The sequence below is a fragment of the Hirundo rustica genome, chromosome 6 (genome assembly GCF_015227805.2).
Source record: "Hirundo rustica isolate bHirRus1 chromosome 6, bHirRus1.pri.v3, whole genome shotgun sequence".
Taxonomy (NCBI): domain Eukaryota; kingdom Metazoa; phylum Chordata; class Aves; order Passeriformes; family Hirundinidae; genus Hirundo; species Hirundo rustica.
In genome coordinates this window covers 44,440,835-44,465,556 of record NC_053455.1, presented here as the reverse complement: position 1 = coordinate 44,465,556, position 24,722 = coordinate 44,440,835, and the positions used below count along the sequence as shown (strand labels likewise).

General features: G+C 41.4%; 2 protein-coding genes across 3 annotated transcripts in view; both read right to left on the bottom strand.

Annotated features, from left to right (window-relative positions):
- SLC1A2 (solute carrier family 1 member 2) overlaps positions 1-4,349 on the bottom strand; it is an 88,944-nt gene extending 84,595 nt beyond the window's left edge. The window contains exon 1 of the mRNA XM_040066619.2: positions 3,900-4,349. Coding sequence (XP_039922553.1) covers positions 3,900-3,916 — 17 coding nt within the window. The 5' untranslated portion in view covers positions 3,917-4,349. The remainder of the gene's footprint in view (positions 1-3,899) is intronic.
- A 4,069-nt stretch (positions 4,350-8,418) lies between these two features.
- Positions 8,419-24,722, bottom strand: part of PAMR1 (peptidase domain containing associated with muscle regeneration 1) — a 56,318-nt gene continuing 40,014 nt past the window's right edge. The window contains exons 7-12 of one of the 2 annotated variants that reach the window (XM_040067419.1): positions 19,256-19,426; positions 16,370-16,582; positions 14,799-14,865; positions 12,475-12,707; positions 10,819-11,114; positions 8,419-9,460 (exon numbers count right to left, since the gene is read on the bottom strand). In XM_040067419.1, coding sequence (XP_039923353.1) covers positions 8,924-9,460; positions 10,819-11,114; positions 12,475-12,707; positions 14,799-14,865; positions 16,370-16,582; positions 19,256-19,426 — 1,517 coding nt within the window. In that variant the 3' untranslated portion in view covers positions 8,419-8,923. The remainder of the gene's footprint in view (positions 9,461-10,818; positions 11,115-12,474; positions 12,708-14,798; positions 14,866-16,369; positions 16,583-19,255; positions 19,427-24,722) is intronic. The other variant, XM_040067421.2, reaches the window with a different exon arrangement.

The following is a 24,722-nucleotide window of genomic DNA, read 5'->3' as shown; positions in this document are numbered from 1 at the left end:
AATCACCCAGACTCCTGTCTATTCAAACATAGTGATGTTTCATACTCTTCCACTTCACTGATTTATTTTGTAGCAGGGTGTATACACACACACACACACACACACACACAGAGAGAGACGTGCCTGTTAACTGTGCACCACAAATCTGAACAGCTGACATCTCTGTGCTTTTCATAAACTTTCCCTGGGATCTCTCTCCAGAACTGAGACCAGTGGAAGTGGAAGAGCCCACACCAGTATTACTAACCTCTGTAAAATACGGTGATCATACCCAAAGTGCCCACTGGGAATGGCCAGTGGCCCACGCTGACTCCCTGACCATGGCCAAGGACTGGGAGAGAGCTGCCCAGCCAAAGGCACGGGGCTGACCTGCGCAGAGGGCTGAGCTCCCGGCTCACACACCTGCTCTGCCTCTGTTTAGGTTGCTTCTACAGATGCAGTGATAGTGTCTCCTAGTGGCTATACTCCTGAAGGAGCAGACCCTAATCCAAACTTGACACCTGAAACTCACGCTCTTTAGAGGCATACAAAATACGAACACATCTCTAGATTTTTAGAGTATCTAAATCAGCACTCTGCAAGAGGTTTTTTTTGTCTTGTTTTGTTTTGGTTTTTTAATATAAAACCAGAAAAACACTAGCAAGGTACTCTATTCTTTCCCTTTAGTAAGACTAAAGAGAAAGATAAGAGCCACAATAAAACCATGTGAAGGAAGGACTTTGCTCAGAGATCTAAAGGCAAGCATAGGCATCAGCCGATGAATCTCATGTAACCTTCAGGTCCTATCAAGACCCTGTAAAAGTAAAGGAAATGCTGAAATGCTCTGCTTTGGTAAATCTCCATTTATTAGATCAACTCACCATGTGCTGAGCCCTACACCAGACATCACAGTCTGTGGGTATGGACGCATGCCCTGGGATCTTTGAACCGCGCTAAGCACTCGTGAAAGGTGATGCCAGCACAGATCAGAAGGCCAGGTCTCCCAGCAGCATCCTGCCTGCAGTTATGGCCAGCAGAGGATGTTTAAACAGATCATAAAAACAAGAATCCTTGAACTTTATCAATACTTGGTGCTAGCCCTTCCTCCTTGAACAGGCTATTTTCCATTTTCAACACCAGCTAAACACCAAAAATCCATCTTAGTAATGAGATCTGTATCAGGGTATTTTGCGAAAGAAAGACTAAACCTTCAATACACAGCCAGCGTAAACCGAAACCCCACTAGCTGGAACTACCAGTAAGGTAGACCCAGAGGGCACATGGGTCTGATTTTGCCATGTTGTTGAACGTTTCTTTGCTTATTTTCTTCCAATTGAAGTTTCCCATTGCTGACCATCCTCTAGGAACAGAAAGATTTGTGCAGCAAATTTCCATAGACGGATAAGCTTAACCAAATAAGATATTGAAAGAAAAAGAAAAGAATGACTGGAAAGGCACAGGCACGGAAATATGTCCTACTAAATCCTGTCTGCAAGCGACAACTAACTCTTAACAATGGAGCACAGATTTACCTTCCTCTGTATATATATCAGGGCCTTTTGTTGTTCATTAAACATCCTGTCACACACCTGACATCCTCACTTTGAAGACTTTACATAAGCTTCCCTGTTAGAAAAGTAGTAAGTCACTACAAAAATGACTGCAGTTGGAGCAGCTTTAACACCACAAAATAAAATCCTTATATACTTCTGATTTCAACTAACATATCTAGCTGAACATCCCAAGAGCGACTAGATATAAATATGGAGTGTATCCCTTTGTTCCCACCTCCAGCAAGTCTTTCTCCATGTACCTGTGTGCGCCTGAGATAGCGCTCATTGCTGCAAGCAGAGCAGTGTTTCTGCCACCATTCTCACATTGTGCCACTGCTAGTGGAAAGCAACTCTTGAACAAGGTCCAGTCAATATTCACTTTCCCTGATGATTCTTCTGGTGCCTCAGTTTGCTGACCTTTATGCCAGAGTGAAAGCTAATCTCAACCCTGAGCTTTTCACTTGAGGGGAAAGATGAAAATTCAGTTTTGGAAGAGGTTCTTACTGGTAAACACGGATTGACAATTGAAATGCTTCCCACTCAACTTCTTTTTCCACACCTCCTTCAGCTGTCACAGACCAATAACTGAATCATACTAAACAACAATTTCAGTTTGTCTTCTTCTAGGTAAATTTCCTACAAGGTTTGAAAACAAGGCCTAAACTTTTTGTTTCTTCTCACACCCTGACAACTTAGCTCTGTTCCATAATAAAAAATAAAAGCATGCATCTACTGAAGCCTTTCTGGGTTTGGCACTCTGATTTTGCAGCCCACCCATTCAGTAAAATTCTTTTAAAAGCAATTCTCTTTCTACACACACTTAAAACCTCCTTTCATCCAGAGCTGACAGATCACTCTAACACAGCCACCTCTTATTAAACTCCTGTACAATTGATCCCACCTTCCACCGCTGGTCCAAAACAAGCACAGATCTCTACAGACACCTCATGTAGGAATACAAACAGCAGATGACCACAACATCCAGAGAAGAGTGATAGTTAGTGTAGCCCAAGGATACAGAAAGCAAAGAGCTGCAACCCTAGGCTGGTCCTTCCATCTCTGAGCTTCTTCTTCACGGCTCTGATCTTTTGTTGACAGTATCTAGTTAAATAGAGGAAAAGCTACATAGGGCAGATTAAACCGCTGGGCTGCCACCGAAACAAAAATGTATAAATTCAGTGTAGAAATTCCCTGCAAAGGTAAGGCAATAGCAAACGATAAATTAATGATTTCTGCCACAGTCCTGTGAAAAGCCAAAGAGCCTCACATATTTGTCCTCAGTTAGACTGGGGGATTGTCCCTTTTCCAAAGCAACCCAGACCAATACTTTCAAACCTTCCATTCCTCTCAAAGCAACTGCTTGGGAGCTGCTGCACAGACAGCCAGTTTCTTCTTCTGACCAGGTAACGGGACACTTGTGTGCACACCCTCCCAGACATGTGTTGGGTTATTTAAATCAGCTCAGCAAGTCTTTTAGCCTGAGAGACACAAAGGCAATATAAACAGAGCTTCCTTTTGCACTCTGTCCTTAGAGAGTCCTATCCTGAGCAGATCATGCTGATACAACATGACAACATCCAGGGATAAAGGGGAGGCTCACACTAAACGCAGTCTAATGCTAGGCAGTGTTATAAGAGGGCAAGCAGAGATCAGTATTTTCTTTTCTTTCCTACTACCAGCAAGTCTGTAAACTGAACAAGCCCCCTGCCTCATCAGAGAGCGATGAAGTGAGCAGTCCTGGCAAGGGTAGGGACAAGGGTTTCCTTCCAAGGGACACTATCAGAGCTGAACTGTGTTTGCTTTACTTTAAAGCCTATTGTAGAACCCTTTGCCCTTCCCAGCGTTTCCCTTGCTAGAACTTTAACGCATTTGGCACAGAACTGCAAAATTGCACAACTCCTCAAGAAGTTGGATTTGTTTATTGCCTTTTGAAAGGATGGCTGGGGGGACAGGTTTTTGTTTCTTTTTGAAATTATAATATTAATCATAATTGTTATTATTATTAACACAACTATTACATTTAGGAAGAAGCTTCCCCCTCCCTTTTGAGTGAACCATTCACTCGTACTCTTCTTTCAGGCAGGTGGTTTAAGCTTGATCTGCCCTCCAGGGGTTAAATAAAGAAGTGATGGGAAGGAAAACCAAGACCTTTTCAGTGACTCATATTTGAAATTTTTTCCCTCGCTCTCTTCTATATGTGGATCGTCTGCTTCTCGTTTCCTCTCGCTCCCTAATTATTCTGTTAGGGAATGGCGAGGGGCAAGGATTAACAATGAAGCAGATGACAGGAAACTGTTACCAAAAGAACAATGCCGGGCATCTCCCCCATCCTCCCGTTCCTCCCACCCAAGAGATGGTCCCCCTCACCCTTCTGTCGATGCCATGGTTCCGAAAAACCCCCTGTCTTCTCAAGGGTCCAAGGGATTAATTTGGACAGCAGGGCGCGAAGGAGGTTGGCTCTTTGGTATAACCCCCGCTCACGTCTGGGGAAGCAGCACGCAATTCCTTGTAATCCTGGGGGCTCCGCAGGGCGAGGATCCGGCAGCTCCGCTCCTCGGCTCTCCCTCACCCCGCCGTCCCAGAGCAGGCTCTCGGTGCCCCGGGGACCGGCGCTGCTGCGCCGCGGCCGCCCAGCAGTGGCCGGCGGGGCGAGGAGGCGCTGGCACCTGGGCTGCGATCCCCGGCGCCCTCCCCTCGCCGCGGGGAGCGTGTGCGTGTATGCGCGGCTGTGTGCGAGAGCTGGGGGGCGACTTCACATCGGCGCGGCGCTGGCTGAGGCTGGATTGGAAGGTTTAGCCCTCGAGCCGTGGATTTGCAGTCAATCCCTCTCTATTTTAGGCACGGGCTGACATCACGAGCCGTTGTTACTCCTATAAATCCCCCCCAACAGCTCCTTGGCAGCAGCGGGGGGGCTGGGGGGGTGCGGCGAGCCCCTCGCAGGGGGAGGGCCGGGCGCCGCCGACCGCGACCTGCCCCGTTCGCCGCGGCCGCCACCGCCTCCCGGGGCAGGCTCGGGACTGCGGGGAGCCGGCCGGGAGCCGCGGGAAGGCTCGATCCCGCGGACGCACGCACACACGGAGCTTCGCTCGGGGTGTCCGGCTGCCGCCGCACACCCGCACGTGTCCCGGCGGGCGGGCCGGCGCTCGGGCGACAGCGGAGTCCCGCAGCCCGGCCGAGGGGCTGCGCTCCCGCGGCACCTGCCCAGCCGCGCCGAGGCGGCGGCAGCCTCCAGGGAGGCTCGGCCCGCCCGGCCCGTGTCCGCGCCGCGCCGTCCCACCGGGCCGGCCGGGCTGGCTGACGGCCGGGCCGAGGGGCCGCGGTAGCGGGGCCCCTTCCCTCAGGGGCGCGCAGGGTGCGGCGCGGGGCGGTGCTGCCCCCTGCCGGGAGGTGCGCGCGGCGCAGCGCCCGGGCCCCACCTGCCGCAGGCTCGGCCCGGCCCGGCCGGAGCCCGCACCGCCGCGGCCCCGGAGAGCGGTCGCCCTGGCGCTTGTGGCCGCAGCCTCTCCCCACGCCTCACCCGGGCCCGCCCCGCGCCCCTACCTGCGCCGCCCGCCGCCGCCCCGCCCCGCCACCGCGGCGACGCCGCGCGTGGCCGTGGCCCGGCGCACCCGGGCGCGGGGATCGCTCGGGGCATTTCTGCAGCCTAGGGCAGGATGTTTCTGTCCTGTTCTGTACCCGCACTCAGGTGCTGGGGCACAGAACGCTCGTGTCACGGCCGGACACCGCCACACACCTTCGCTCCGTTTCTCTCAGCTGGGGCGCTGCCCGCCAACCTCAGTGCTGACCTTCCATCCAAGTCTCACCAACCTGATGTCCCGTTTCACAGGGAACAAACATTTCTGCCGCAGCTCGTTCCCTCTGCACCGAGGAGGTGGCGCAGAAAGCCAGCAGCCATGCGGAAGCCCCCTGACACGATAAGGAGCTGGGAGGGTGCAGGGATTGCACAGCTGAGCGAAGCCTGCCTGACCCTCCGCACCACTCCCACTCCCCCAGGATGCTTTTCCTACAACCAAGCCAATTCCAGTTACTTGCCCTTAAAAAATGGCAGGATGCAGCCTATCACGCAATCCCCAGTTCTAATCAAATACACATTTTTTTCTTGTAATCTCACCATGGACGTAGGCTTTCAATGGAAATAATTTACAAGGACAATTCTATGAGAGTAACTGCGGATGCCTGAAAAGAGCTTGTATTTCAGTATGTCCATTTGCTTTCAGCGCTATTTTTCGGCTAAGCACCCTGCTTTTGGAAGTAATTTAATGCAGCCCCAAAAACATACAAAGGAAAAACATACACTCGTTGGAGTGAATAAGAATGCAGAGAGTGTTTTGTTCTCCTCTTTCCATGGCAATATCCTTATGGCCTTGCCAGAATGCACAGCTCTTTTTCCTTGAAGGGAAAATGAGCTGCTATACATGTTGTGCTATTTCACACCCTTTCTCCAACAGATGGCACAGATCCTCACCTGTTTAGAAAGAGATGTTTGAAATAGTTCTACATCTTAAAAATAGAGTCAAGCCATCAAAAAACCTAATAATTTCAGGTCACACATTGCTTTTTTTCCAAACATTTATCCCTATTTTCCTGCAATTTTGGCATTAGATGCTAACCCCTGCATAGTTCTGCTCAGTCCGTAAACAGGAAACTACTGTGGATAAGCCTGACAGAAAGGATGGACAAGCTGGTTTGTAATTCCCAGGAACAGTCAACGTGATACAGATGCTTGGATACGTTGATATGACTGATCACTTGTACATGTGAACACCCATGTCATGCAACCAGAGAAATAAAACATTATGTGGGCATTTAGAGATAGCCAGATTTGAATCTAGGATTTCAATATGATTGAGGTCCAGAAATAAAAGTAAATGCTGCAACCTCATCCTCCTCCTGTAAAGGACAGTGCTAAAATCTGAATCCTGGGGTTGAGAGATGTCAGGCTATTTTCTTGCTTCTGCTTTCTTTGAAGAGCATCATGGCTGTAAAATAAGGGGTTGAATAGTGCTGTGCATGCACAGCTATAGCAACATCCTGAGATTTTAATTCCATGAATTCCTACAACTTTCTCTTCAAGAATGTACTTTTGTGTGATACACAGCTAGTGAACAGCTATATTGTTGCTGTCCAAGCCCAGAAATTTTCAGCTGATTTGAAGCCAAATAGGGATGAGATTCAGCACTGAGGAGCAGTTAGAAGATCAGTAAATAAAATATGATCTTTAGTAAAAGGAGAAGAGTGAGGTCTAAGGCTGGGATTAAAACAGACTTCTGCAGATCTGTTTGGATCCCTTTAGGATTTATCCAGTCTCTCATCTCAGTTGTAGCAGTGGAGAGGAATAATGCTATGGAAAGCAATGCAGTCACGGTGCCATAACTGAGAAGACAACCAGTCACAGGTCTTTATAATTTCTGTCTACCATTAAATAATACAATAATTATTTAAAGTGTAGAAACTCTCATTTAATGTAATCATGAAAGAGCTTTCTCATTTCACTTCCTTGTCAATAGTGTTAGGAGGAAACACATGTTGACTTTCTGCAAGTTTGTGCTTCTCCAAAACTGACACCTAATTTCCTCTAACCCATTCTCCCAGCAGGGGAGTACCACACATTCATTGGCGTGTGTTCCTCCCAGCAGAGGAATGAAACACATCATGGTTTTCACATTTAATTCAGGATTTTTGTTGCTGTTGTTGCCATGCAGTTTGTCAGCCAAGCATAATCTCCTGGCAGGAGAAGACAGAAAAATGAGATAAAGAGAAGCAATACACTTTGATTGTAGCCCTTAAACTTTTTGATTTAAGCAACACCATGTGGTCCTATTGCCAGTGAAAACAAGAAAAGTGCAAAAGCATAACACAATAAATATTTCTGCCAAGAAAATAAAAAAGAAATTACATGGAATGATGTCCAATACTAATTGTCCTTTTAGCAGCAGTTTTCAGATTCAAAAGTGGGTAGAAACTACTGAATGCTAAGAAACTCTTAACGAGGTTTTACAGCATCAGAGAATCAGAGCTGAAATCAGACTTGCTAACTTCGAGTTGCCACAGCCAAGCAATAGGCAGAACACAACTTCAGGATCTGAGTCCTTCCTGGTAAGAGCACTAAATCTTTTCATCAGATTCCCAGCCTTCACATCCAACTACTGCTGTAAGCTGGTTTGGGCACTGTAATAATTTGAAGGTCCTAAAAACTCCAGGGTGTAATATATGACTTACCAAGAAATCATTATTGATGGAAGACAGTCATTACTGTCTTTTCTCCCCAACTTTTATAGGATCAATCCCTCGTCTTTAGCCATGACTGAATAGAGAATAGAGACTGATAGAATGAAAGAGCAGTGACTAAGGACCATGAGGACACCCAGGTGTCTCTCTGGACAACATGCCCAGTGGGAGAATCTTACCCTCTGATGTCAAACAGTTCAGCCTCAGTTCAAGAAAAGTGCCTGCTAAGACTGAGACCTGGACATTATTCCTCACTCTGAAGAGCTACAGAGGAGTAGTTTTACCACAAATGTATGAGAACAAATGGGAATCAAAAGTTTTCCTGAGGTTTTCATATTTCTTTGAAATAACCCACCTGGAAAAAAAAGTATTTAAAATATATCTTTCATGTTTTCATCTATTTAGAATACCAGGTGAAAGAGAACTCCTCTGTACATTTCATTGTAGTGGTTCATGTACAATAGCAGCACCGGCTGCATTAAGAAAAAAGATCTTGTTATTTATATAGTCCTTGAATTTTGTGCTGATTCTGCTTTTTAGTGTTCCTGAAGAGTCCCAGTTGAGAGTGACAGGCAAAGAGACAAGGGCAGTGCAGAGTTCCTAGAATGTGACTCAGATAAAGCAACAATGGATTTAAATAATGTCAGACATGAGTGTATAGGTTAAAAAAACAAATCATGGTTTATTTAAATGTGTAAAGTACTTGGGAGGGAAGAAGATTACATTGTACTATGGCAATACAGACAGCACATACCACAAGCTCATCCATTGTGAAGAATTCAGGCTACCCTTTCCAGCCTCTTAATCCACTCAGTCACACAGATCTTTGGGAGAGGCTCATCATCAATTTCTCCAGGGAAATGCACGTTACAGATTAATTTCAGACAGAATTTACTGTCCTGTTTCTGCATGTTAGACTCAGGAGCAGAGCATCGTCCTCCCACCAGGGGAGACAGACAAAATATGGCAAAATTTCTCATGCACTAAGACCCTCTGTCATGGGTTAAGTAAAAGTAGCCTGATGTAATATCTGATCCTAGTACAAATTACCAGGCTGTCTGCCTTAACCTTATCCCAGATGTGTCTCATCACTGGGATGAGAAGCCTAAAGTAGCAGAGACTCAGATATTATATTATAAAATGCCATTTCCAGACTCAGATTTTTATTTCATGTTCTTCTCAATCCAGTCTTTGAAGGGAAGAGCTTTGGTGTAGCCACTGTAGAGTTCTAGGCTGCAAGTTTTATCATAACCCCAGCTCACTAATCCCATCAGGTGCCACCTTAGCTCAGGAGATGCTTTTCCCGGCAAAGTTATGGCAGCAATCCCACCAGTCTCAGCAGGGCAGATATTAGAAAAGGCAGTGTGGTCTTGTTTGGCACAGAACATACTGTCAGTGATGCTGACTTGTATCCCATTATCCTCATACTGTTGCTCACACAACAGTGAATCCACCATCTGAACCACTCCCATGCGGATTGTGTCATTCTTGTATCCGGGCTCTTTAATGTCAGCCAATACCTTCCAGCCAGTAACCATTATCTTTAAATCCTCTGTGGATGAACTCAAGTCATGAGAAGATGACAAGCAAATGGGTTGAACACGACTGCTGATCCTGGCTTTGTCCAAGAGTTTTATGACAGCTATATCAGAATCAAGTAATATAGGGTCATAATTGGGATGCACTATGATGGCAGAAATCTGGAGAGGAAACAGTAGGAAGAATTGCAGGGTTAACAGAAATGGCAGGTCAGCAGCACTCTTTCCATACTACTAAAATACATTTTAGTTTATCTTGCATACTTCTCTACTCTCACCTAAGGTGTTCTTTCACTCAAATGAGAAACATGCACAGATTGAGCATCTTCTGACCTTTTTTTTTTTTTTTTTTTTGTTTTTTTCTTTTTTTTTTTTTTTTTTTTTTTTTTTTTTTTTTTTATAAATATTATTTTCTTCTTTTTTTTTTTTTTTTTTCCTGCTTGGATTTCAGTAAAGTTTTTATTGCATGAAACATTTCTTACTCAAAAGCAGTCAAGGACATTTTTTAGCAAAATGGGGAGTTAATATGCAGTTCATGTTTTCCTCTGTGTACTGAAAAGGTTTTACCTACCATCACACCTTCAGCCTGTGGAATTTGGATGGGGTGGGGCTTTGAACTAAAATGTTACTTTCTTATTGAAATGCACCTGACTTCCCACCAAAAAAGACTACTAGCAATACATTACATAATATTGGAACCAAACCTTTACTGCTTGTTTCCTGAATGAAATGTTACAAGAACAGATACGGCTCCTATAAGGAAATACTGTTAAAAAAAAAAAAAAAAAAAAAAAAAAAAAAAGTCTTTTCTTACAGGAAAAGAATGAAAAAGATGGGATTAGAGAAAAAAAAAAAAAAAAAAAACCCACACTAAATTAAAAAGGGGTCACAAGGGAAAGAATCAAGTGAGTTATGATGTTTTGGATAAAATCCATGAATTAACTAAGACACACTGCACGCTTCCCCTCAAAAAGAGACACACATACCCAAAGTTGCTGTATTTCACATTTTGACTTCAGCCTTTCAAGTTCTGCTTGAAAAAAGGAAATCACTCTGGTGAGCACGAGGTGCTATTTTGGAGCTGGAGTCAGACATAAACTTCTTTTCAGTTTAGAGCTGTTCGGCCTTGGGGCTGAGAAGTGAAATGTGCTCATGGCATCAAACCAGGATTTAGAGCACAAGTGTTTCCCTCATAAATTATGCTAATCAATTTTGACAGTAGCTGGCATCTCTTCTACTTTTTTGCTGGCAATATCACTCAAGACATTATGGCCCACAGAACCTGAGCTATTTTCTTAATTAGGGGTGAATGTATGAGTTGGATGGCTTCGAGGAATTCAATGAACTACAGCATGTGCCCTTCTTATACTGTGGCGCTTGAGTCTCTACACATGCATTTCAAAGAACAACACATAAGAGAGTGCACTGCCCAAAGGCTGACCCTTTTCCCCCCATACAAGGCAGATGTGATCAGCATCTACCTGTGCTCATCATTTCTCACTCCTGTCGGGCTTACTCACCCTCAGGTTCTGGATGGTCTTTTCATCCCTGTCATCGTCTCTGTAGAATTTGCCCAGAACCACCTTGAGCTCTGCTGTCTTGAGCACGATGGTCTTGCCCAGGTCAGTGACACAGTGAGCGGCCACCACCACGGTGCGCTCATTCACCAGGGCCCCGCTGCAGATCAGGATCCAGGCCCCCTTCCGAAGGCTGTTCTCCTTCACCCCGCTGGCGGTGCGATAGATGGCCGCTTGCCACGGCCACCTCATAGAGGTCACTGCCTTCTTAAGGGTGATGTTTTCTGCTTTTCCACAGACTGAGGAAACATGAAGCAAAAAGTAGGTAACACTTTCTCCCCAGAAGAATCTGAGCATTACTCTTGAGTCCTTCTTAGAATGTGCCAAAGGAAACTAAACTTCAGTGATGAATACGAAGGACAGTTGCCTAATTAGCCTTTGTCTCTAACCTGCAAAATTATAGGATTATTTGATACAGCTTTTTAAAAAAATGTTCAAGATTTCCATTATTATCTGAATTCCTGGGTAAAGTAGGAATATGGATTTAGCAGTTGAGCAGGTGAATTTTCACAATAACCGTATTGAGTTGCACGATAATGAGATGACTGCAGAAATGGAAAGAACACCCCTGACACTTGTTTATCATAAAGCCATCAGAGCAATAAAATTCACCCCAGGCAGTCACAGTGTATTTTTGAGGCCTCTCCTGGCATGAATCGTTGAACAGGTCAATTCATGCCTATAAGAATAGACTTACCTTGCTACAAGAAGCAAATGCATCTAAATCCACAGCCATCCTGGGGAAAAGAAGAAGCAGTGCCTTGTTCTAGGAATATGTTACATACACTTGGACCTGGGGTAAAATCCCCTATATCATGAAAGGCTTACTTCAGTTGAAAGAGTTACATTGCATGGTTGCATTTTTTAGTCTCCCTTAGGAGACTTTTTCTTCCTGGTATGTAGTGTGTGCATGTCCATAGTGAATGCGATACTTTTCAAAATACATGATATGATCTCAAAGTAAAACCACAAACAAGAATAATAAAAATTTGTTATTAAGATCTACTTTTCACAGTTTGCTTGATGTCAGTAGTGGGGTTTACCAAACCTTGTGACACTCTTAGCCTTACTTACTTTGTGCACTAGCTCCAAATTAGATTTTATCTAGACTTATAGTTTGCAATATGAACCCTTCCTTAGCAGGGTTTATTAAAAGAAGAGGCTCTTTAAAATTGCAGACTCTCCCTTCTATTGCTTAAGCTTTGATGGTTTGTCAGCTGTGTGCCAAAGTATACAAATGAAAGAAAAATCCCATTTGTAGTAAATAATACAGAAAAACATGACGTGGTAGTAGAAAAGCTATTTCAAATCAGGAGAAAGACTCACTATACCATTTGCTCAATAAAAGGAGTAGAAAAATTAATGGCAGATTACAGTGCTGAAAGCCTGATCACTTTACCGTCAGCTGCACAAGTTCTACTGGTGGATAAAAAGACACATATATCCTTCAAGCTTTATTGCTCCTTTCTCCCAGCTGGAAAATTAGGCAGCCTACACTGCTTTGACTCCCTAAATATCTGAGATGAATACACATGCTGTTCCCTCATTCACCCAAGAGATATGCCCTTTTTTTTTTTTTTCTTCCCCTTGGAGACTCACTTGGAATACACACAGGGGCCCTCCCACTCCACTTTCCTGTCTTTAGGCAAGTCCTCCTGCTGCTGCCCAGGCGGCGGTAGAAAGGAGAAACGCACTCGTACTGGAGCTGAGTGTGCAAGTGCTGGTACCCTGGGGGCAGTTCTCCAAATGGCAGTGCTGGCTTCTTGGTTGGATAGATTTGAAGCTTTTGCTTGCTGAATGCAGAAGAGTAAAGTTGATGCAAAGGTGTTTCTCTGTTTCAAGGGACAAAGAACACAATAATTATAATATTATAAAAGCAATCATTACAGTAATTTTATCACCAGTTGTGTTAAGTATCATTTAAAATCATATGAAGTTTGCTTGTGAAAGACTAAGGAAAAAAAATAATTCCTGCATAGTTTAGCAATACTTCCATTTACATCCCAGCTATTTTATTTACATATGTCTGCACACATTCATAATTACACATATGTTTACACATATCCTATTTGTGTCTCTTTTTTCATTTTACAGTTTCTGAATTGAAATCTGTTGACTCTGAATGTGGAAGTTTTTTCCATTCACAAAAGGACTGAGAAATCATTTTTTAAATAAAGAAATTACACCTGAATTTGGCATTGTCCTAATTAATTCTCAGTAGAGGGGAGCTATGCACATCTTTTCTCTAGTGAATATTTTAATAGACAGTATTAGGAATTGACTCAGATTAAATTATGTTGCTAAAGTTGCTTGATTTAGCAATTAACAGAGATAATTGCCTCACCACAGAGATTTCATAATTTCATAATCGCTAAGCTTCCACTTAGAAATTGTACTGATTAGCTAAAAAAGGGCACATAATTAAGAAATAGATATATGCACCAACATAGATATGGACCATAAGCTTGACTACAGTTATACTTAGATTTTTATCATTTAGAATGTGTCCCTTGCTTTAATGCTTAAAAGCTCATATCTAAAACCCCCCACCTTTTTATGCCTGAAAATTTCAGCAAGAAATTAGTTTCCCCTTGAGATTTCTTGTGCAGCCTACATCCAGAAAAGACCTTTTTTTTTCTTCTCTCATGATGATTTCATTTTTTATCACAGAGAGACACAGATGTCTCCATCATATCCAGTCTGTGAGGCAATATATAACAGGAAATTAATGTTACAAAGAACAAGAGCAATGGCAAGTCTCTTGTATTTTGGAAGAAGGATGAGAGCTGCTGTGGTCATATTTAGTCTGACAGGGTACCATTCCAAACTCACAGGTGCCTTGCAATATTGCATAATCTAGACTTTACCTCACTATTGACCTATTAAATGGAGATTCTACTTTAAGGGATTAAAAAAAGTCCACAAACATGAGATGCCATTATCTCATGGCATCTTATGGATGGGAGGGCATATATGTTCTCTCAATACAGCTGGTGTTCATATCTGAAATATAAAAGACCTGTATTCAAAAGATAATAGAGAAATTTAAGCAAGAAAAATCCTCTAATAGCTACTAAAGCCTCAGAGCCATCTCTACAATCATACATCAGAGACTTGGACAGTGGCTGAGTGATTGGAACTATATGTTTGCCTTGCTCCTCAAATCTTCTCTAGGCATCTGCTACTGGCTGTTGCCAGAGACAAGATATGGCTTGAGCTGGACCTTTATTCTGACCTGATATGACTGTTCTTAAGACCAAAGATGAGGAAAGTTCTTGCACTGAATCTAAAATTAAATGAGTCATGTACTTCAAAAATAACCCTGAAATGAGAAATTACTACTTGGACGAAAATGAACCTGAAAATTGCAACATAACTAATTCAGATTGGGTTTATTTCAAGAAATCATCAGAAGGGTAAGCCCAGAAATGGTCTAATATTTCTTTCCTTCCCCCCCTCCTACTCTACTTTCTCCTCTCCCTCATGCCCAGCCTATATACATTGTGCTATATTGCTTTGCATGGTGAAACTTACTGGGAGCAGATTGCATTGCCATACCCTCTTCTCTACTTGTGCTCTCCCTGTACACTAAGATAGCACATGTTCATATTTTAACACACATCATAAGCCCCAGGGAACTGTTCTTAGACTGTTCTCATTGTCTGTCACAAGCTTGCAAGCACAAGTCCAGTATCATCCTGTAGTTTGTCTGTCTCTATCTGTGCATTTCTTCTTGGCTGCCTCCAGCAACTGGCAACCAGTGCTTAATCAGACCTCCCCTCCCAGCGCCTCTCATTGCTCAACTATCAGTGGATTTGTAGGAATCGCTGCTCAAGCAGGCTAAACACGGAGTGAAAAGGAGAGGAGGGGAAAAGCAATCACATTTTTTTCTTTAAACTGTAGTTGAGATATTACATTCTCACCTTGACTGAACCTGCATTGGAAGCACTTTCTGTCTCACCAGGTCAGAGATCTTTGGCTCTCTGCAGGCTAGAAAAAATATAATGTTGCACAGTACTTTTTCACATTCACAGCTTAAGTGCTATGGTTCATACACATTTCCAACCTTTCCTCTCACTAACTATAGTGGACTGGATTAAGAAAAGAGGCAGTTAAGTTACATGTGTTAAAATAAAGATAGATCCTGAAACCTAAAGCCTTGGAAAATACTTCTTCACAGTTCAAAAGATCTATCTCTGCACTTTCAGGCATGGAGGAAGATTTTTTCATCATTCAGTGTGTCTGAATGCCATACTTGCACCACTGCAAACTTTTCCAGTAATGGACTTATATATAAAAATACTTGATTTCCATCTGTGCAGCCCCACACAGTTAATCCCAGTGACTTGGCATACAGAGAAAGGCTGCAGGATGTTATCTAAGAGTCTGTTTGTGCACTTAGGGAAGGAATTGGAGGCTCTGATTCAAAGGAACACTTCAGAGTTACCTGAATATGCATAAAAGAACAGAAAGGAGATCTAAGTTTTGCATATTCAGTTTACTTACTTTAAGATTAGGATAAAATATTCAAGTTCAATTAACTCTGTCAGTGTCTCCTTCCTGCTGCCCTGAGTGGGAGAAAAGGAATCTTGCAGGATGGATTTCATCTGTATGCCTGAGCACTTGTTCTCTGTCTAATTTAACAATATCTAGTTCTTTGTGTTTGATGTATGTGTTAACTATTATGTCAGTATCACAGTAAGCATCAATAAAAATGCTTTCCACAGATGATTATAAGCTTCAGGGAGAGATTATTTTCATCTAAAACAACAAAATAAAGCAAATTCCCCAGGGGACAGACATATTCCTTATATTATCATCATTTCAGTTAAAAAAAAAATCCATATGCCAAGAAACTGCTTTCATAAAATGAATTTAGCAGTTCCCCAGCCCAAATTCATTCATTCATTCATTCATTCACTCACTCATTCATTCATTCATTCATTCACTCAGGATTTCATACACACTTAGTAGAATAACTCCAGGTCAAGAGCATAGGATTTAAAGGTGTGATTAAGTGTTTTGATGAATACATATAATTTAATCATATCTTCATAAGGCTGCAATGTACAGGCTCTGCCTTTTGCATTCATGACTGGTCCCATTGTTTTAAAAGGATTGTGAAAAAAACAGTTATTCCCTATGACAGCAAATATTGTTAACAGTCTCATGAGACAATTATTTCATTCTATTTCATTTCCCTCCTGATCTTCTTTGATTTTGGTCTTATGCAGGTTCAGTCCCAGAATGAGGACAATTAGAGAGCATTCCTTTCCCTGTTTAAAGATGGAATCTTTTGGATTAATTGGCATCTTCTCTGTCTGAATATAGCAGCCAGAAGAGCTGGCAAAGTACAAAACTCAGTATCAGGTATCAGCCAGACAGCTTACAATTAGCAAAGATGATTGTTTGTTGAGTGCAAATGATATTAAACACAATCCAGTAAAACCGTAGCAGCTTGTGTGAGTTGTGGTAAGAAAAGTTTGTAAACTACCTTTTATGCAGATTGGTTGCTTCCCTGACCATTCTCCATCGTCTTGGCAGGTCCTTTGTTCATTGCCACTAAGAACATATGAGTTGTTACAAAAGAAAGCAATGACTGTGCCAATTTTTGCATAGCGTCCATTCAAGAGCCCAGTGTCTTCCACTACTCTTCTGTAGCCATTGAGTGGGCCACCAGGATCTGAGCAGTTTTTTTCTTCTAGAACTAATAATAGGGGAAAAAAGATGGTAACCATTTCATCAGGTTGACTATGTTATTTTCACTCATCAAATTGATTGGCATTTCATTCAGATGTTACTAAACAATCTATACTTTATTAAAGACACCTTTTCAAGACCCATCTGGGATCCCTGTCTTTGACAATGTCAAATATTAAAGAAGAAATTAAAATACAGAGATGTCTGTTTATAATACACACTTTAGCCTCACTGAAAGCACAAGATTCTCAAACTGGTAAAAATTCTCAAATTGTTAAAACCTTACAAGTAGCTGTCAATCATGAAAAATAACCTTGACTTTCCATGACGTTAATGTCCTATTAATATTAACAAGGCTTCTTCAATAGCATAAATGGCTGCACTTAAGCTATTTGCAGGAAACAGGCCCTTGGCACTCTTTTCCTTTCTCTCTATTTTCAATACTTCACTGCACTTGGATAATAAAACTAGACTACTTAATTTTGCTATTATGTTTACTTGCATTTTGTTTCCTTAGCACTGAGAGAGATATCTCAATAATCCCGGAAAATACAGGAATTGAAAGAGAACACATGTACATATTTACTGACAATATGTTTAACATGAAAAGCTCATGCTATATTCTGATTATAAAACCTCTTTTCCTCCTTCCCAATATTTTCCACTTCTTTTTAATTCTTGTTGTGTTTAGTTTTTCATTTTGTTTTGTTTTTGTTTTGGTTCGGTTTGTTCTTTTTTCTCAATTAAGTTAGATTTTTGGTCTAAATATAGAGGACAGTATTTACTATGTGATGTTAGAAGATGATTTTTTCTTTATTTTTAACTCCTCTGCTCTTTCTATTTAGCAGCTGACAAGGTACTTTTTTTCCCTTTGGATTTCACCTCAGTTTTCTTGTCAGGACAACAGTAACATGAAATTCTGTTTAATTTCTCTGCCTGGTGTCCTAGTGCATAATAACCAGTGAACATCTAGTTCAGACAGCTGGTGTGGTGCTGCTCACACAGGGCTCAGAGGACTGGGAGGTATCAATTGACCCAAAATTGCCTCTTCCTATCATTGCTTCAGACTCGGCTGCCTGCTGAGCCTCAGTTCACAAAAGCACAAACATTTAACAAAGCACACGAATATTTATTTAAATTGCTGTGAAACCAGCACAGTTACAGTGCAAAGGTATGGCACTGTCCTGTCACAAAGTCCTACCTTGTGCCACCTTGTGCCCAGCTCAGCAAAGCCTGTGAATGCACAGCCAGCCATAACAATGCCACTTCAATGGAGAGCACGTGCTTTTAATGGTGAGTACAGCATTCAAACAAAGTCTATATTTCAGTGTTTTCTTTACAAACATCGGATTTTAGCATATGCTGAAGCCTATGTGTATAATACTTTTTCACGAGTTATATTCAGTAAACAAGGATTCTGAACTTCCTCTCCACCAGGAGGAAGGGAAAACCAGAGCCCTGTCTCCTTTTCATTTGGCTCCATTTTCCTGCTGTGTACCTCACAGGCTCTCTCACTTGTGAACCACAAGTGACTGATAACTTGATAGCAGCTAAAGACTACAGAGAATCCCCCACAGAATAATGCTTTATTTGCAAGTTGCCTTCTGCACTGATGACTGGCCTGGAGGCATCATCTGGTCAGCAGAATGGGTGTTTCCAAACGTAGCAAAAGCGTGACCATGTAAGTCACTTAAGGGCTTCTCTTATTTCACTACTTCGACAGTAATTATCTTCTTCCTTAGGCTCAGGGTTATGACCTTTTTGATTTATTAAAATTTGTTTATTAAAACAAAGAGAAAACATCTGGGAAGGACAGACCTAGCACTTCAGTGGCTGCCAAGTCTAGAGACCGCTCTTTCTATAGATCTTTAGTCAGGGCCGTCATGTGGCAAGGACTTGGCACGATGCTGACATTACATTTACTGCAACTGGAGACTTCTCTCTAGATAGAAGAATACCTATGGCTTGCTCTTTCAAATGAACTTATATACAGCTGTTTTATAACACTACCCCAAAAATTTACGTTGTTTGACATAACACACTTATAAAACACCTTATCTATTGAACCAAATTATTCTGGAATATGGAAATGAAATTATGCAATGCAATTTAACTAAAGGAAATTTAAAGTCTCTTTGGACGACAAGAAGGAATTTTACAGCTGAACCAATGTGAATGGTAGCCATGCCATCCTGCACAGTCATAATGAATGAAAGTTTCTTTTTCATCCATTTTTGTCTAGGATGGGAATTGAAATATGAGTCTAGTGTTCACACAGTAAGCTCCTATTCACCTCCACAGAGTGCACCAGGCTTCTGCAGAGGTGTCGGACAAGCAGAGTAACAGAAGTAGCAATTCATTGTTGCACTAAGTCCCCCACTTGGCTTTGGACCTAGACATTGTCTCTCTATGTGTAAGAAGGATACAAGACTAAGGACTCGGAGGTCATTAGTTTTCAGTAAAGTGATGTTTCAGTCAGACCTTTATATAAAAAAATCTTGCAGGCTGGGGTTCCAGCAGAGTAAGACAAGAATTCCTACTGCTTCTTAAAGACAGGAAGACAAAAGGACATGTTATGTCACAGACCTACCAAATTTCAAGTGAGATTTAGATAGTCTAGTTTCATGGGAATACATCTGCCAAAATATTTGATAAGAATTAAAACTTAAAGTGACCTTACCACATTCAGGATGATGTGTTGACCAAATCCCATCAAGCTGACAGTAGGCAACACGGCTGCCTTTTAAGCTGTAACCTGCGTTGCACTTGAAGTAAACCTGGGCCCCGTATTTAAAGTCATCTCCTTCCACAATACCATGAGCGGGAGCACCTGGAGTCCTACACATCACCACTGACAGTTCAGATATTTCAAAAAAATCCACTTTATTACAAAAACAGGACTGTGTTAGGATGATTCTTTACTTAGAACATAGAAAAACCAATTACAGTGGACACAGGAGTCAAAATTAAAAGACCAGTATATGCTGAGCTTTGAAAGTTGTTTAGACGTCAGCTCTACAAACACTTACATCCCACTTTTCAAAACCTATCTAGATCCATTAGGTTCAACAGGATGACTCTGAAGTGTCACGTGATCATGTGAGTAAGTATTTTAATCATTATGGCTCATTTGCTCAGAATATTAGCACTTGAAATACTTTACATCTTAACAAGGGTTTTGAATGAATTACCATGTTTGGTCAAGAAAAAAAGAAACCTAGATCCTTAAAAGCCTTATACTGAATTTCTTTCAAACATCTCTTTACATTTTATATAGATTTTCAGATAACATCTCAGAAATTATAAAGCATCATTATTTGTGTAAATCAAGCATTAACATAATTACATTAAAAAGGAAACTTGATATTTACTAAACTGGGATAATTACCCTTTCCACAGGATTTTTTTCTATTGGGAAAATACAGATGATATTCTATATAACTGCTGTAAGTAGTAAATATGAAATTAGGCATCAAAAGCAAGATTTCTCTGACAGCATCAAGCCAACCATGTTAAGGTCCACCCAGCCCAGAAACCTGTCCACCTGTGGTAAACAGTAGATTTGAAGGAAGGACTGTAAAACAGAACAAGCAGTAGAATACTTTCCTGTCATAATCTTTCAGCATTCAAAAGTCTGAAGCTCAAGAACTACCTGAACCACAATGGTATTTTTGATATAACGTACCCTGCTGATTTTTTTTTTTTTTTTGACATTTATTTTTCTTAGTATTTTCTAAATTCAGCCACATACTCAGTGCCCACAATATCCTATGGCAATGAGTTCTACAGACTAAGTGCAAAAAGTGAATATCTTCTTTAGTTTTGCTTCTAGTCTGCCACCTGATAATTTTGATGCTGTACTTTCTTTGTTATGAGAGGCAGAGAATGTCCATGGCTTAACCTTCTCCAAGTCACTTTTTACACTTCTTAAGGCCAATTTCCTGTATGTAGAAATTACTTGTGTATTTCTGTAGGTAATGTAGGAAACATATGGTTTATTGTCTACACAGTTATCCATCTCTTTGTCTCCGGCTTTGCCTGGCCCATTCATTGTGAAAAACTGCATGGGAGAGGATTCAGTGCAAGACATAGATCTGCATATGTGTTTTACCTGCCAACTGTGGTACTCTGCTGACAACAGATAGATCAGTGCTAAGGAGATCATCCCTACTTCATGCTTTTAGAATCTGACTTTCCTGTTTTGCCTCATAGACAGTTGTTTGCTAACCTGCAGCCAAATTTTGATGCTTAAAACTTTCAGAGGAAAACTTTCCTAAGGCCTCTGTCCTTACACAGAGCACACATAAATGCATCCTTTATATGGATTTTGGACCATCCAATGATTAACATAAAGAAGACATCAAACAACAAGTTGGAAGAATCATTTGTGCACTAATGAGCAAAGGTCTTGGCAAGAAAAACTGTCTAACAATTAAGCATTAGAGAGGGGCCTGGACTATAATGCTCCTAATCAAATCACATCCAGTTAGGGGAGGTCAACATTTCCTCTTGGCTCCAAGTATTCTTCATCAATGTCATCATTAGCAAAAGAATAATGATAAAAAAATTAAAAATTAATTCCTAGACCTTGATGTTTCTCATGTGAAATATAGACACACACACATATATACACACATATATATACACATATATAGGTAGATATGTGTATACATAAGCATGTAGATAAATAAAACATAGACTATGGGAACATAGAATTTCTAGATGTTTTAATTCTCAGAACGCTCATCTTCCACTCAAGATCTGTGTATTTCCAGTCACTCCCTCCATATCTTTCTCTAAGCAGGAATCCATTTCCCTACATATTTATTTCTCTCTTTCAATATAAAGTCGCAGTCAGCTTGTCAAATGAGAAAAGTAGATGAACCATCTGTGTACCTCTCAGACTTCTACTTTTTGTCATAAATACAGGTTTTCTGTTTTGATTATGGTCCAGTTCAGCTCTTCAGAATAAATATTTTGGTGCTTTTGTATTCTAGGTCCATTCTGAAAAAAAAGTCACCAAGCTAAACTTGCTCACTAACTATAAGTATCTGTTCTTGTTCAGTCCCTAAGTGCTTAAGAGATTTAGTTTCTTGTGCTTTTGATTTGTTTGTTGCCAGCCTTTCTTTAGATTCTCTGTGCCCCTGTGAGCCAGCTGGAACAACTCTGGTTTTATTTATGATATAAATTCAGTATTTCATACCCAGATTCATTTAGTACTGAACTATAGCCTAGAACAGAGGACATGGAGGCAGAAGGTCATGAAATCTAATCACAGCTAAAAAAGTGTGGTCATAGGGAGGTTGCTTCATCTGCTGTATGTGACAAATGAGAGCACCCTTTTCATCACAGGGATGTTACAAGCATTAGCTCATACACACTTGTGTCACAGAGCCACTGTAGGGTTTCTCTGATGGCAAAACACCTTAGCATTATTAATAGAAGTGTCCCTTTTGTTACCCATGACTTTAGCTACTGGTTGTCTGCTCTCTTGTAACACGGAGGAATTTGCCACTGGAGACAGAGCCACTCCATTCTTTTTTTTTTTTTTTTTTTCCCTATGGATCATTTTATAAGCTCATTCTTTCTCTCTACAAATTAAATGTGATTTTGAATCTTAAGATGCTCCCTGCATTTCAGTCCCACAGCTGAGCTCTCTGTTTTCAGCGATATTATCTAGTCTGAAAGTCTCATGCAGTTACTCCAGTACCTGCTTCTACTGCTTTGGTTTGAGCTCGATAGGTTTCTTCCTCAGTTTGACTTGCCTTTTATCCTTTTCACCTAATGTGTTCCGGGGAGCTCTTTTGCACCTTTTCCCTTTATTTGTGAACACTTCAGGCAATGGAGTTTTGAAGAGTTATTATGAAGGGAATCCTAGCCCCCATGTGTTTTATCCAAGTCTATCTTATTTTTTTGTGGATAGCTTCCCATCAAGAGTGAATTTGACTGGTTCTTACATCTTGCAGAATGGGCAGTGTATTCCATTGAATTTTCAGACAGCCTTCTTTGTTTGAGATATTTTATTGAAGTCTTTCAACATTCTCTCCTGGTGTACGACTAAATCCAACTTTCCAACAGACATTTCTCAGAAGTTAAAAAGAAAGGAAAAGAACATTTTGTAAATGTAATTCATACCTAGCTTTGCCCCCTGGATACACATTAGTTATAAAATCCAACCACATTATTTGATCCACTTCTCTTCCATTTCTAAGCTTTCTAAGGTATTTGATAAGATTCCAGATTCCCTTGCTTAGGTAGGATGGACCTTATCCTGCCATCTACTGTGTATTTCTGAATATCAGTCCTCCTTCTGTGCATGACCCAGCAGAGAGAGCTGGATCCTCCTCACAGCTCTCACTCACCTCCAGCCATCCCCATTGCAGCTCGTATCCACCCCCAGCTGGACCTGTGCCTGGTCTACCCTGACTGCTACAGCATAGCGCTATGAGCTGTTTGGACAGCACTTCCCTGGGAAGCAGGTGGCCAGGAGCACTCCATGAGCTTGAGCCATTCCTAGGCCACTAGTTAGACAGATCTGCCCCACATGAAAAAAAGCAACAAAACAACAAAACCAACCAAACAACCAACAAAAAACAAACAAACAACAAACAAACAAACAAACAAACAAACAAACAAACACAAACAAAAACAACCCCCCCAAAACAAACAAACAAACAAAAACAAAAACCCACACCCCCCCTAAAAAAAAAAAAAAACAACCAAAAACCAAAACCAAACCAAACCAAAAACAGAAAACCAAGCCAACAACATTCCTACTGCCCTGTGACTCTGGCTTCTTGCCTTTGGGGCAAGTTAGACATGTGTCAAGTGCTCGACTTCTGCACCTTCCTCTTGGACCAAACCCACCAGGAATCCAGAAAATGGACAAGGTTTCTACAGAATTCTACTATGAGGTGGTAATGGACAGCCAAATATGAAAGACAGTCATTCAAGTTCTGTTAAAAAAATCTGAGCAGCCCAGGGACTCCATGAGGGTTAGGCTGATCCCAGTAGTCTTCCTGCCAGGATGTCATCAGATCTACAATTATTCTGGTGAATTTATATCTAGAAAGGTGAAATTAATGTTAGGGAAAAATAATGCTGAGAGTGATTAAGAGCTAAGAATGACCACCCTGCTCACGCAAAAGTTAAAAACTATAATGATTGAAAAGGTAAAAAGAGAAAGGATACATTGAAATATTTAAAGGAGGACAAAGAAGTATATTCAAGCAGGAAAAAATTAGGAACAGGATAATTCGTACTCAAAAAAACAATTTATAGAAGTTGTCTTGACAAATGTTGGAAAGGCATAGTAGGATGTAAGTTGAAATTATATGAGTCTCTTCGTTTGAAAACAAACTCCAGCTAAAAAGAAATAGAACAGACGTTGTATGGAGCAGGGCAACACCGTAAACACATCATGAGCAGAGATATTTTTGTGTGTTTTATTTTTTTCCTTATTTTGCCACACAGTGTTGTTCCTGGGAAGTTCCACAATTAATCTATATAGGCATGTAGGTAACCCCTGCCTTCAGGGTTTGAGGTGAATTTTGGCTTGATACAGCTCTGTGCAGTTCATAAGAGAGCAAAGTAGGAAGGTATATGAGAGGGTGGTTACAGGCTCCTCTGGCAGAAATGCTCAGTTGTGACAGCCCAGCTGTCAGATAATAAAAAACAGAGCTGCTGTAAGTGTTTTTATCACAAACTCACACATTCCCGATAAAACTTATACTTCTTGCCTCTTACTTTGGTGTCTTGGGAAAAAGGAAACAATTTCTGTCTCAAATGAAACATTAAAATGGCTTCACATTTCATGGATAACTTTCCTCAATCTGAGAAAAACTTGACTAGAGAAACAGTAAGTTCCTGAATCTTTAAGTAAAATATTCTATTATTAATAATAACAGTACAAATTCCTTTCCCTTTTAAATTATATGTAAGAGACATTCCTCAGATCAGAATAATCTGCCAATTAGAAATAGTCTTTGGGCTCATTTTATCTCCAGTGAGATAAATTAGATGATCTCTTGAGCTACACTTTTCTCTCTCCAATATCCTTCAAATCCTGCCTGATGGAATTTTCATTTGCTTTTGTCCCAGAGACTCTTCATTAAATGAACACTATTTTTTTCTGCTGCCTTCCTCTC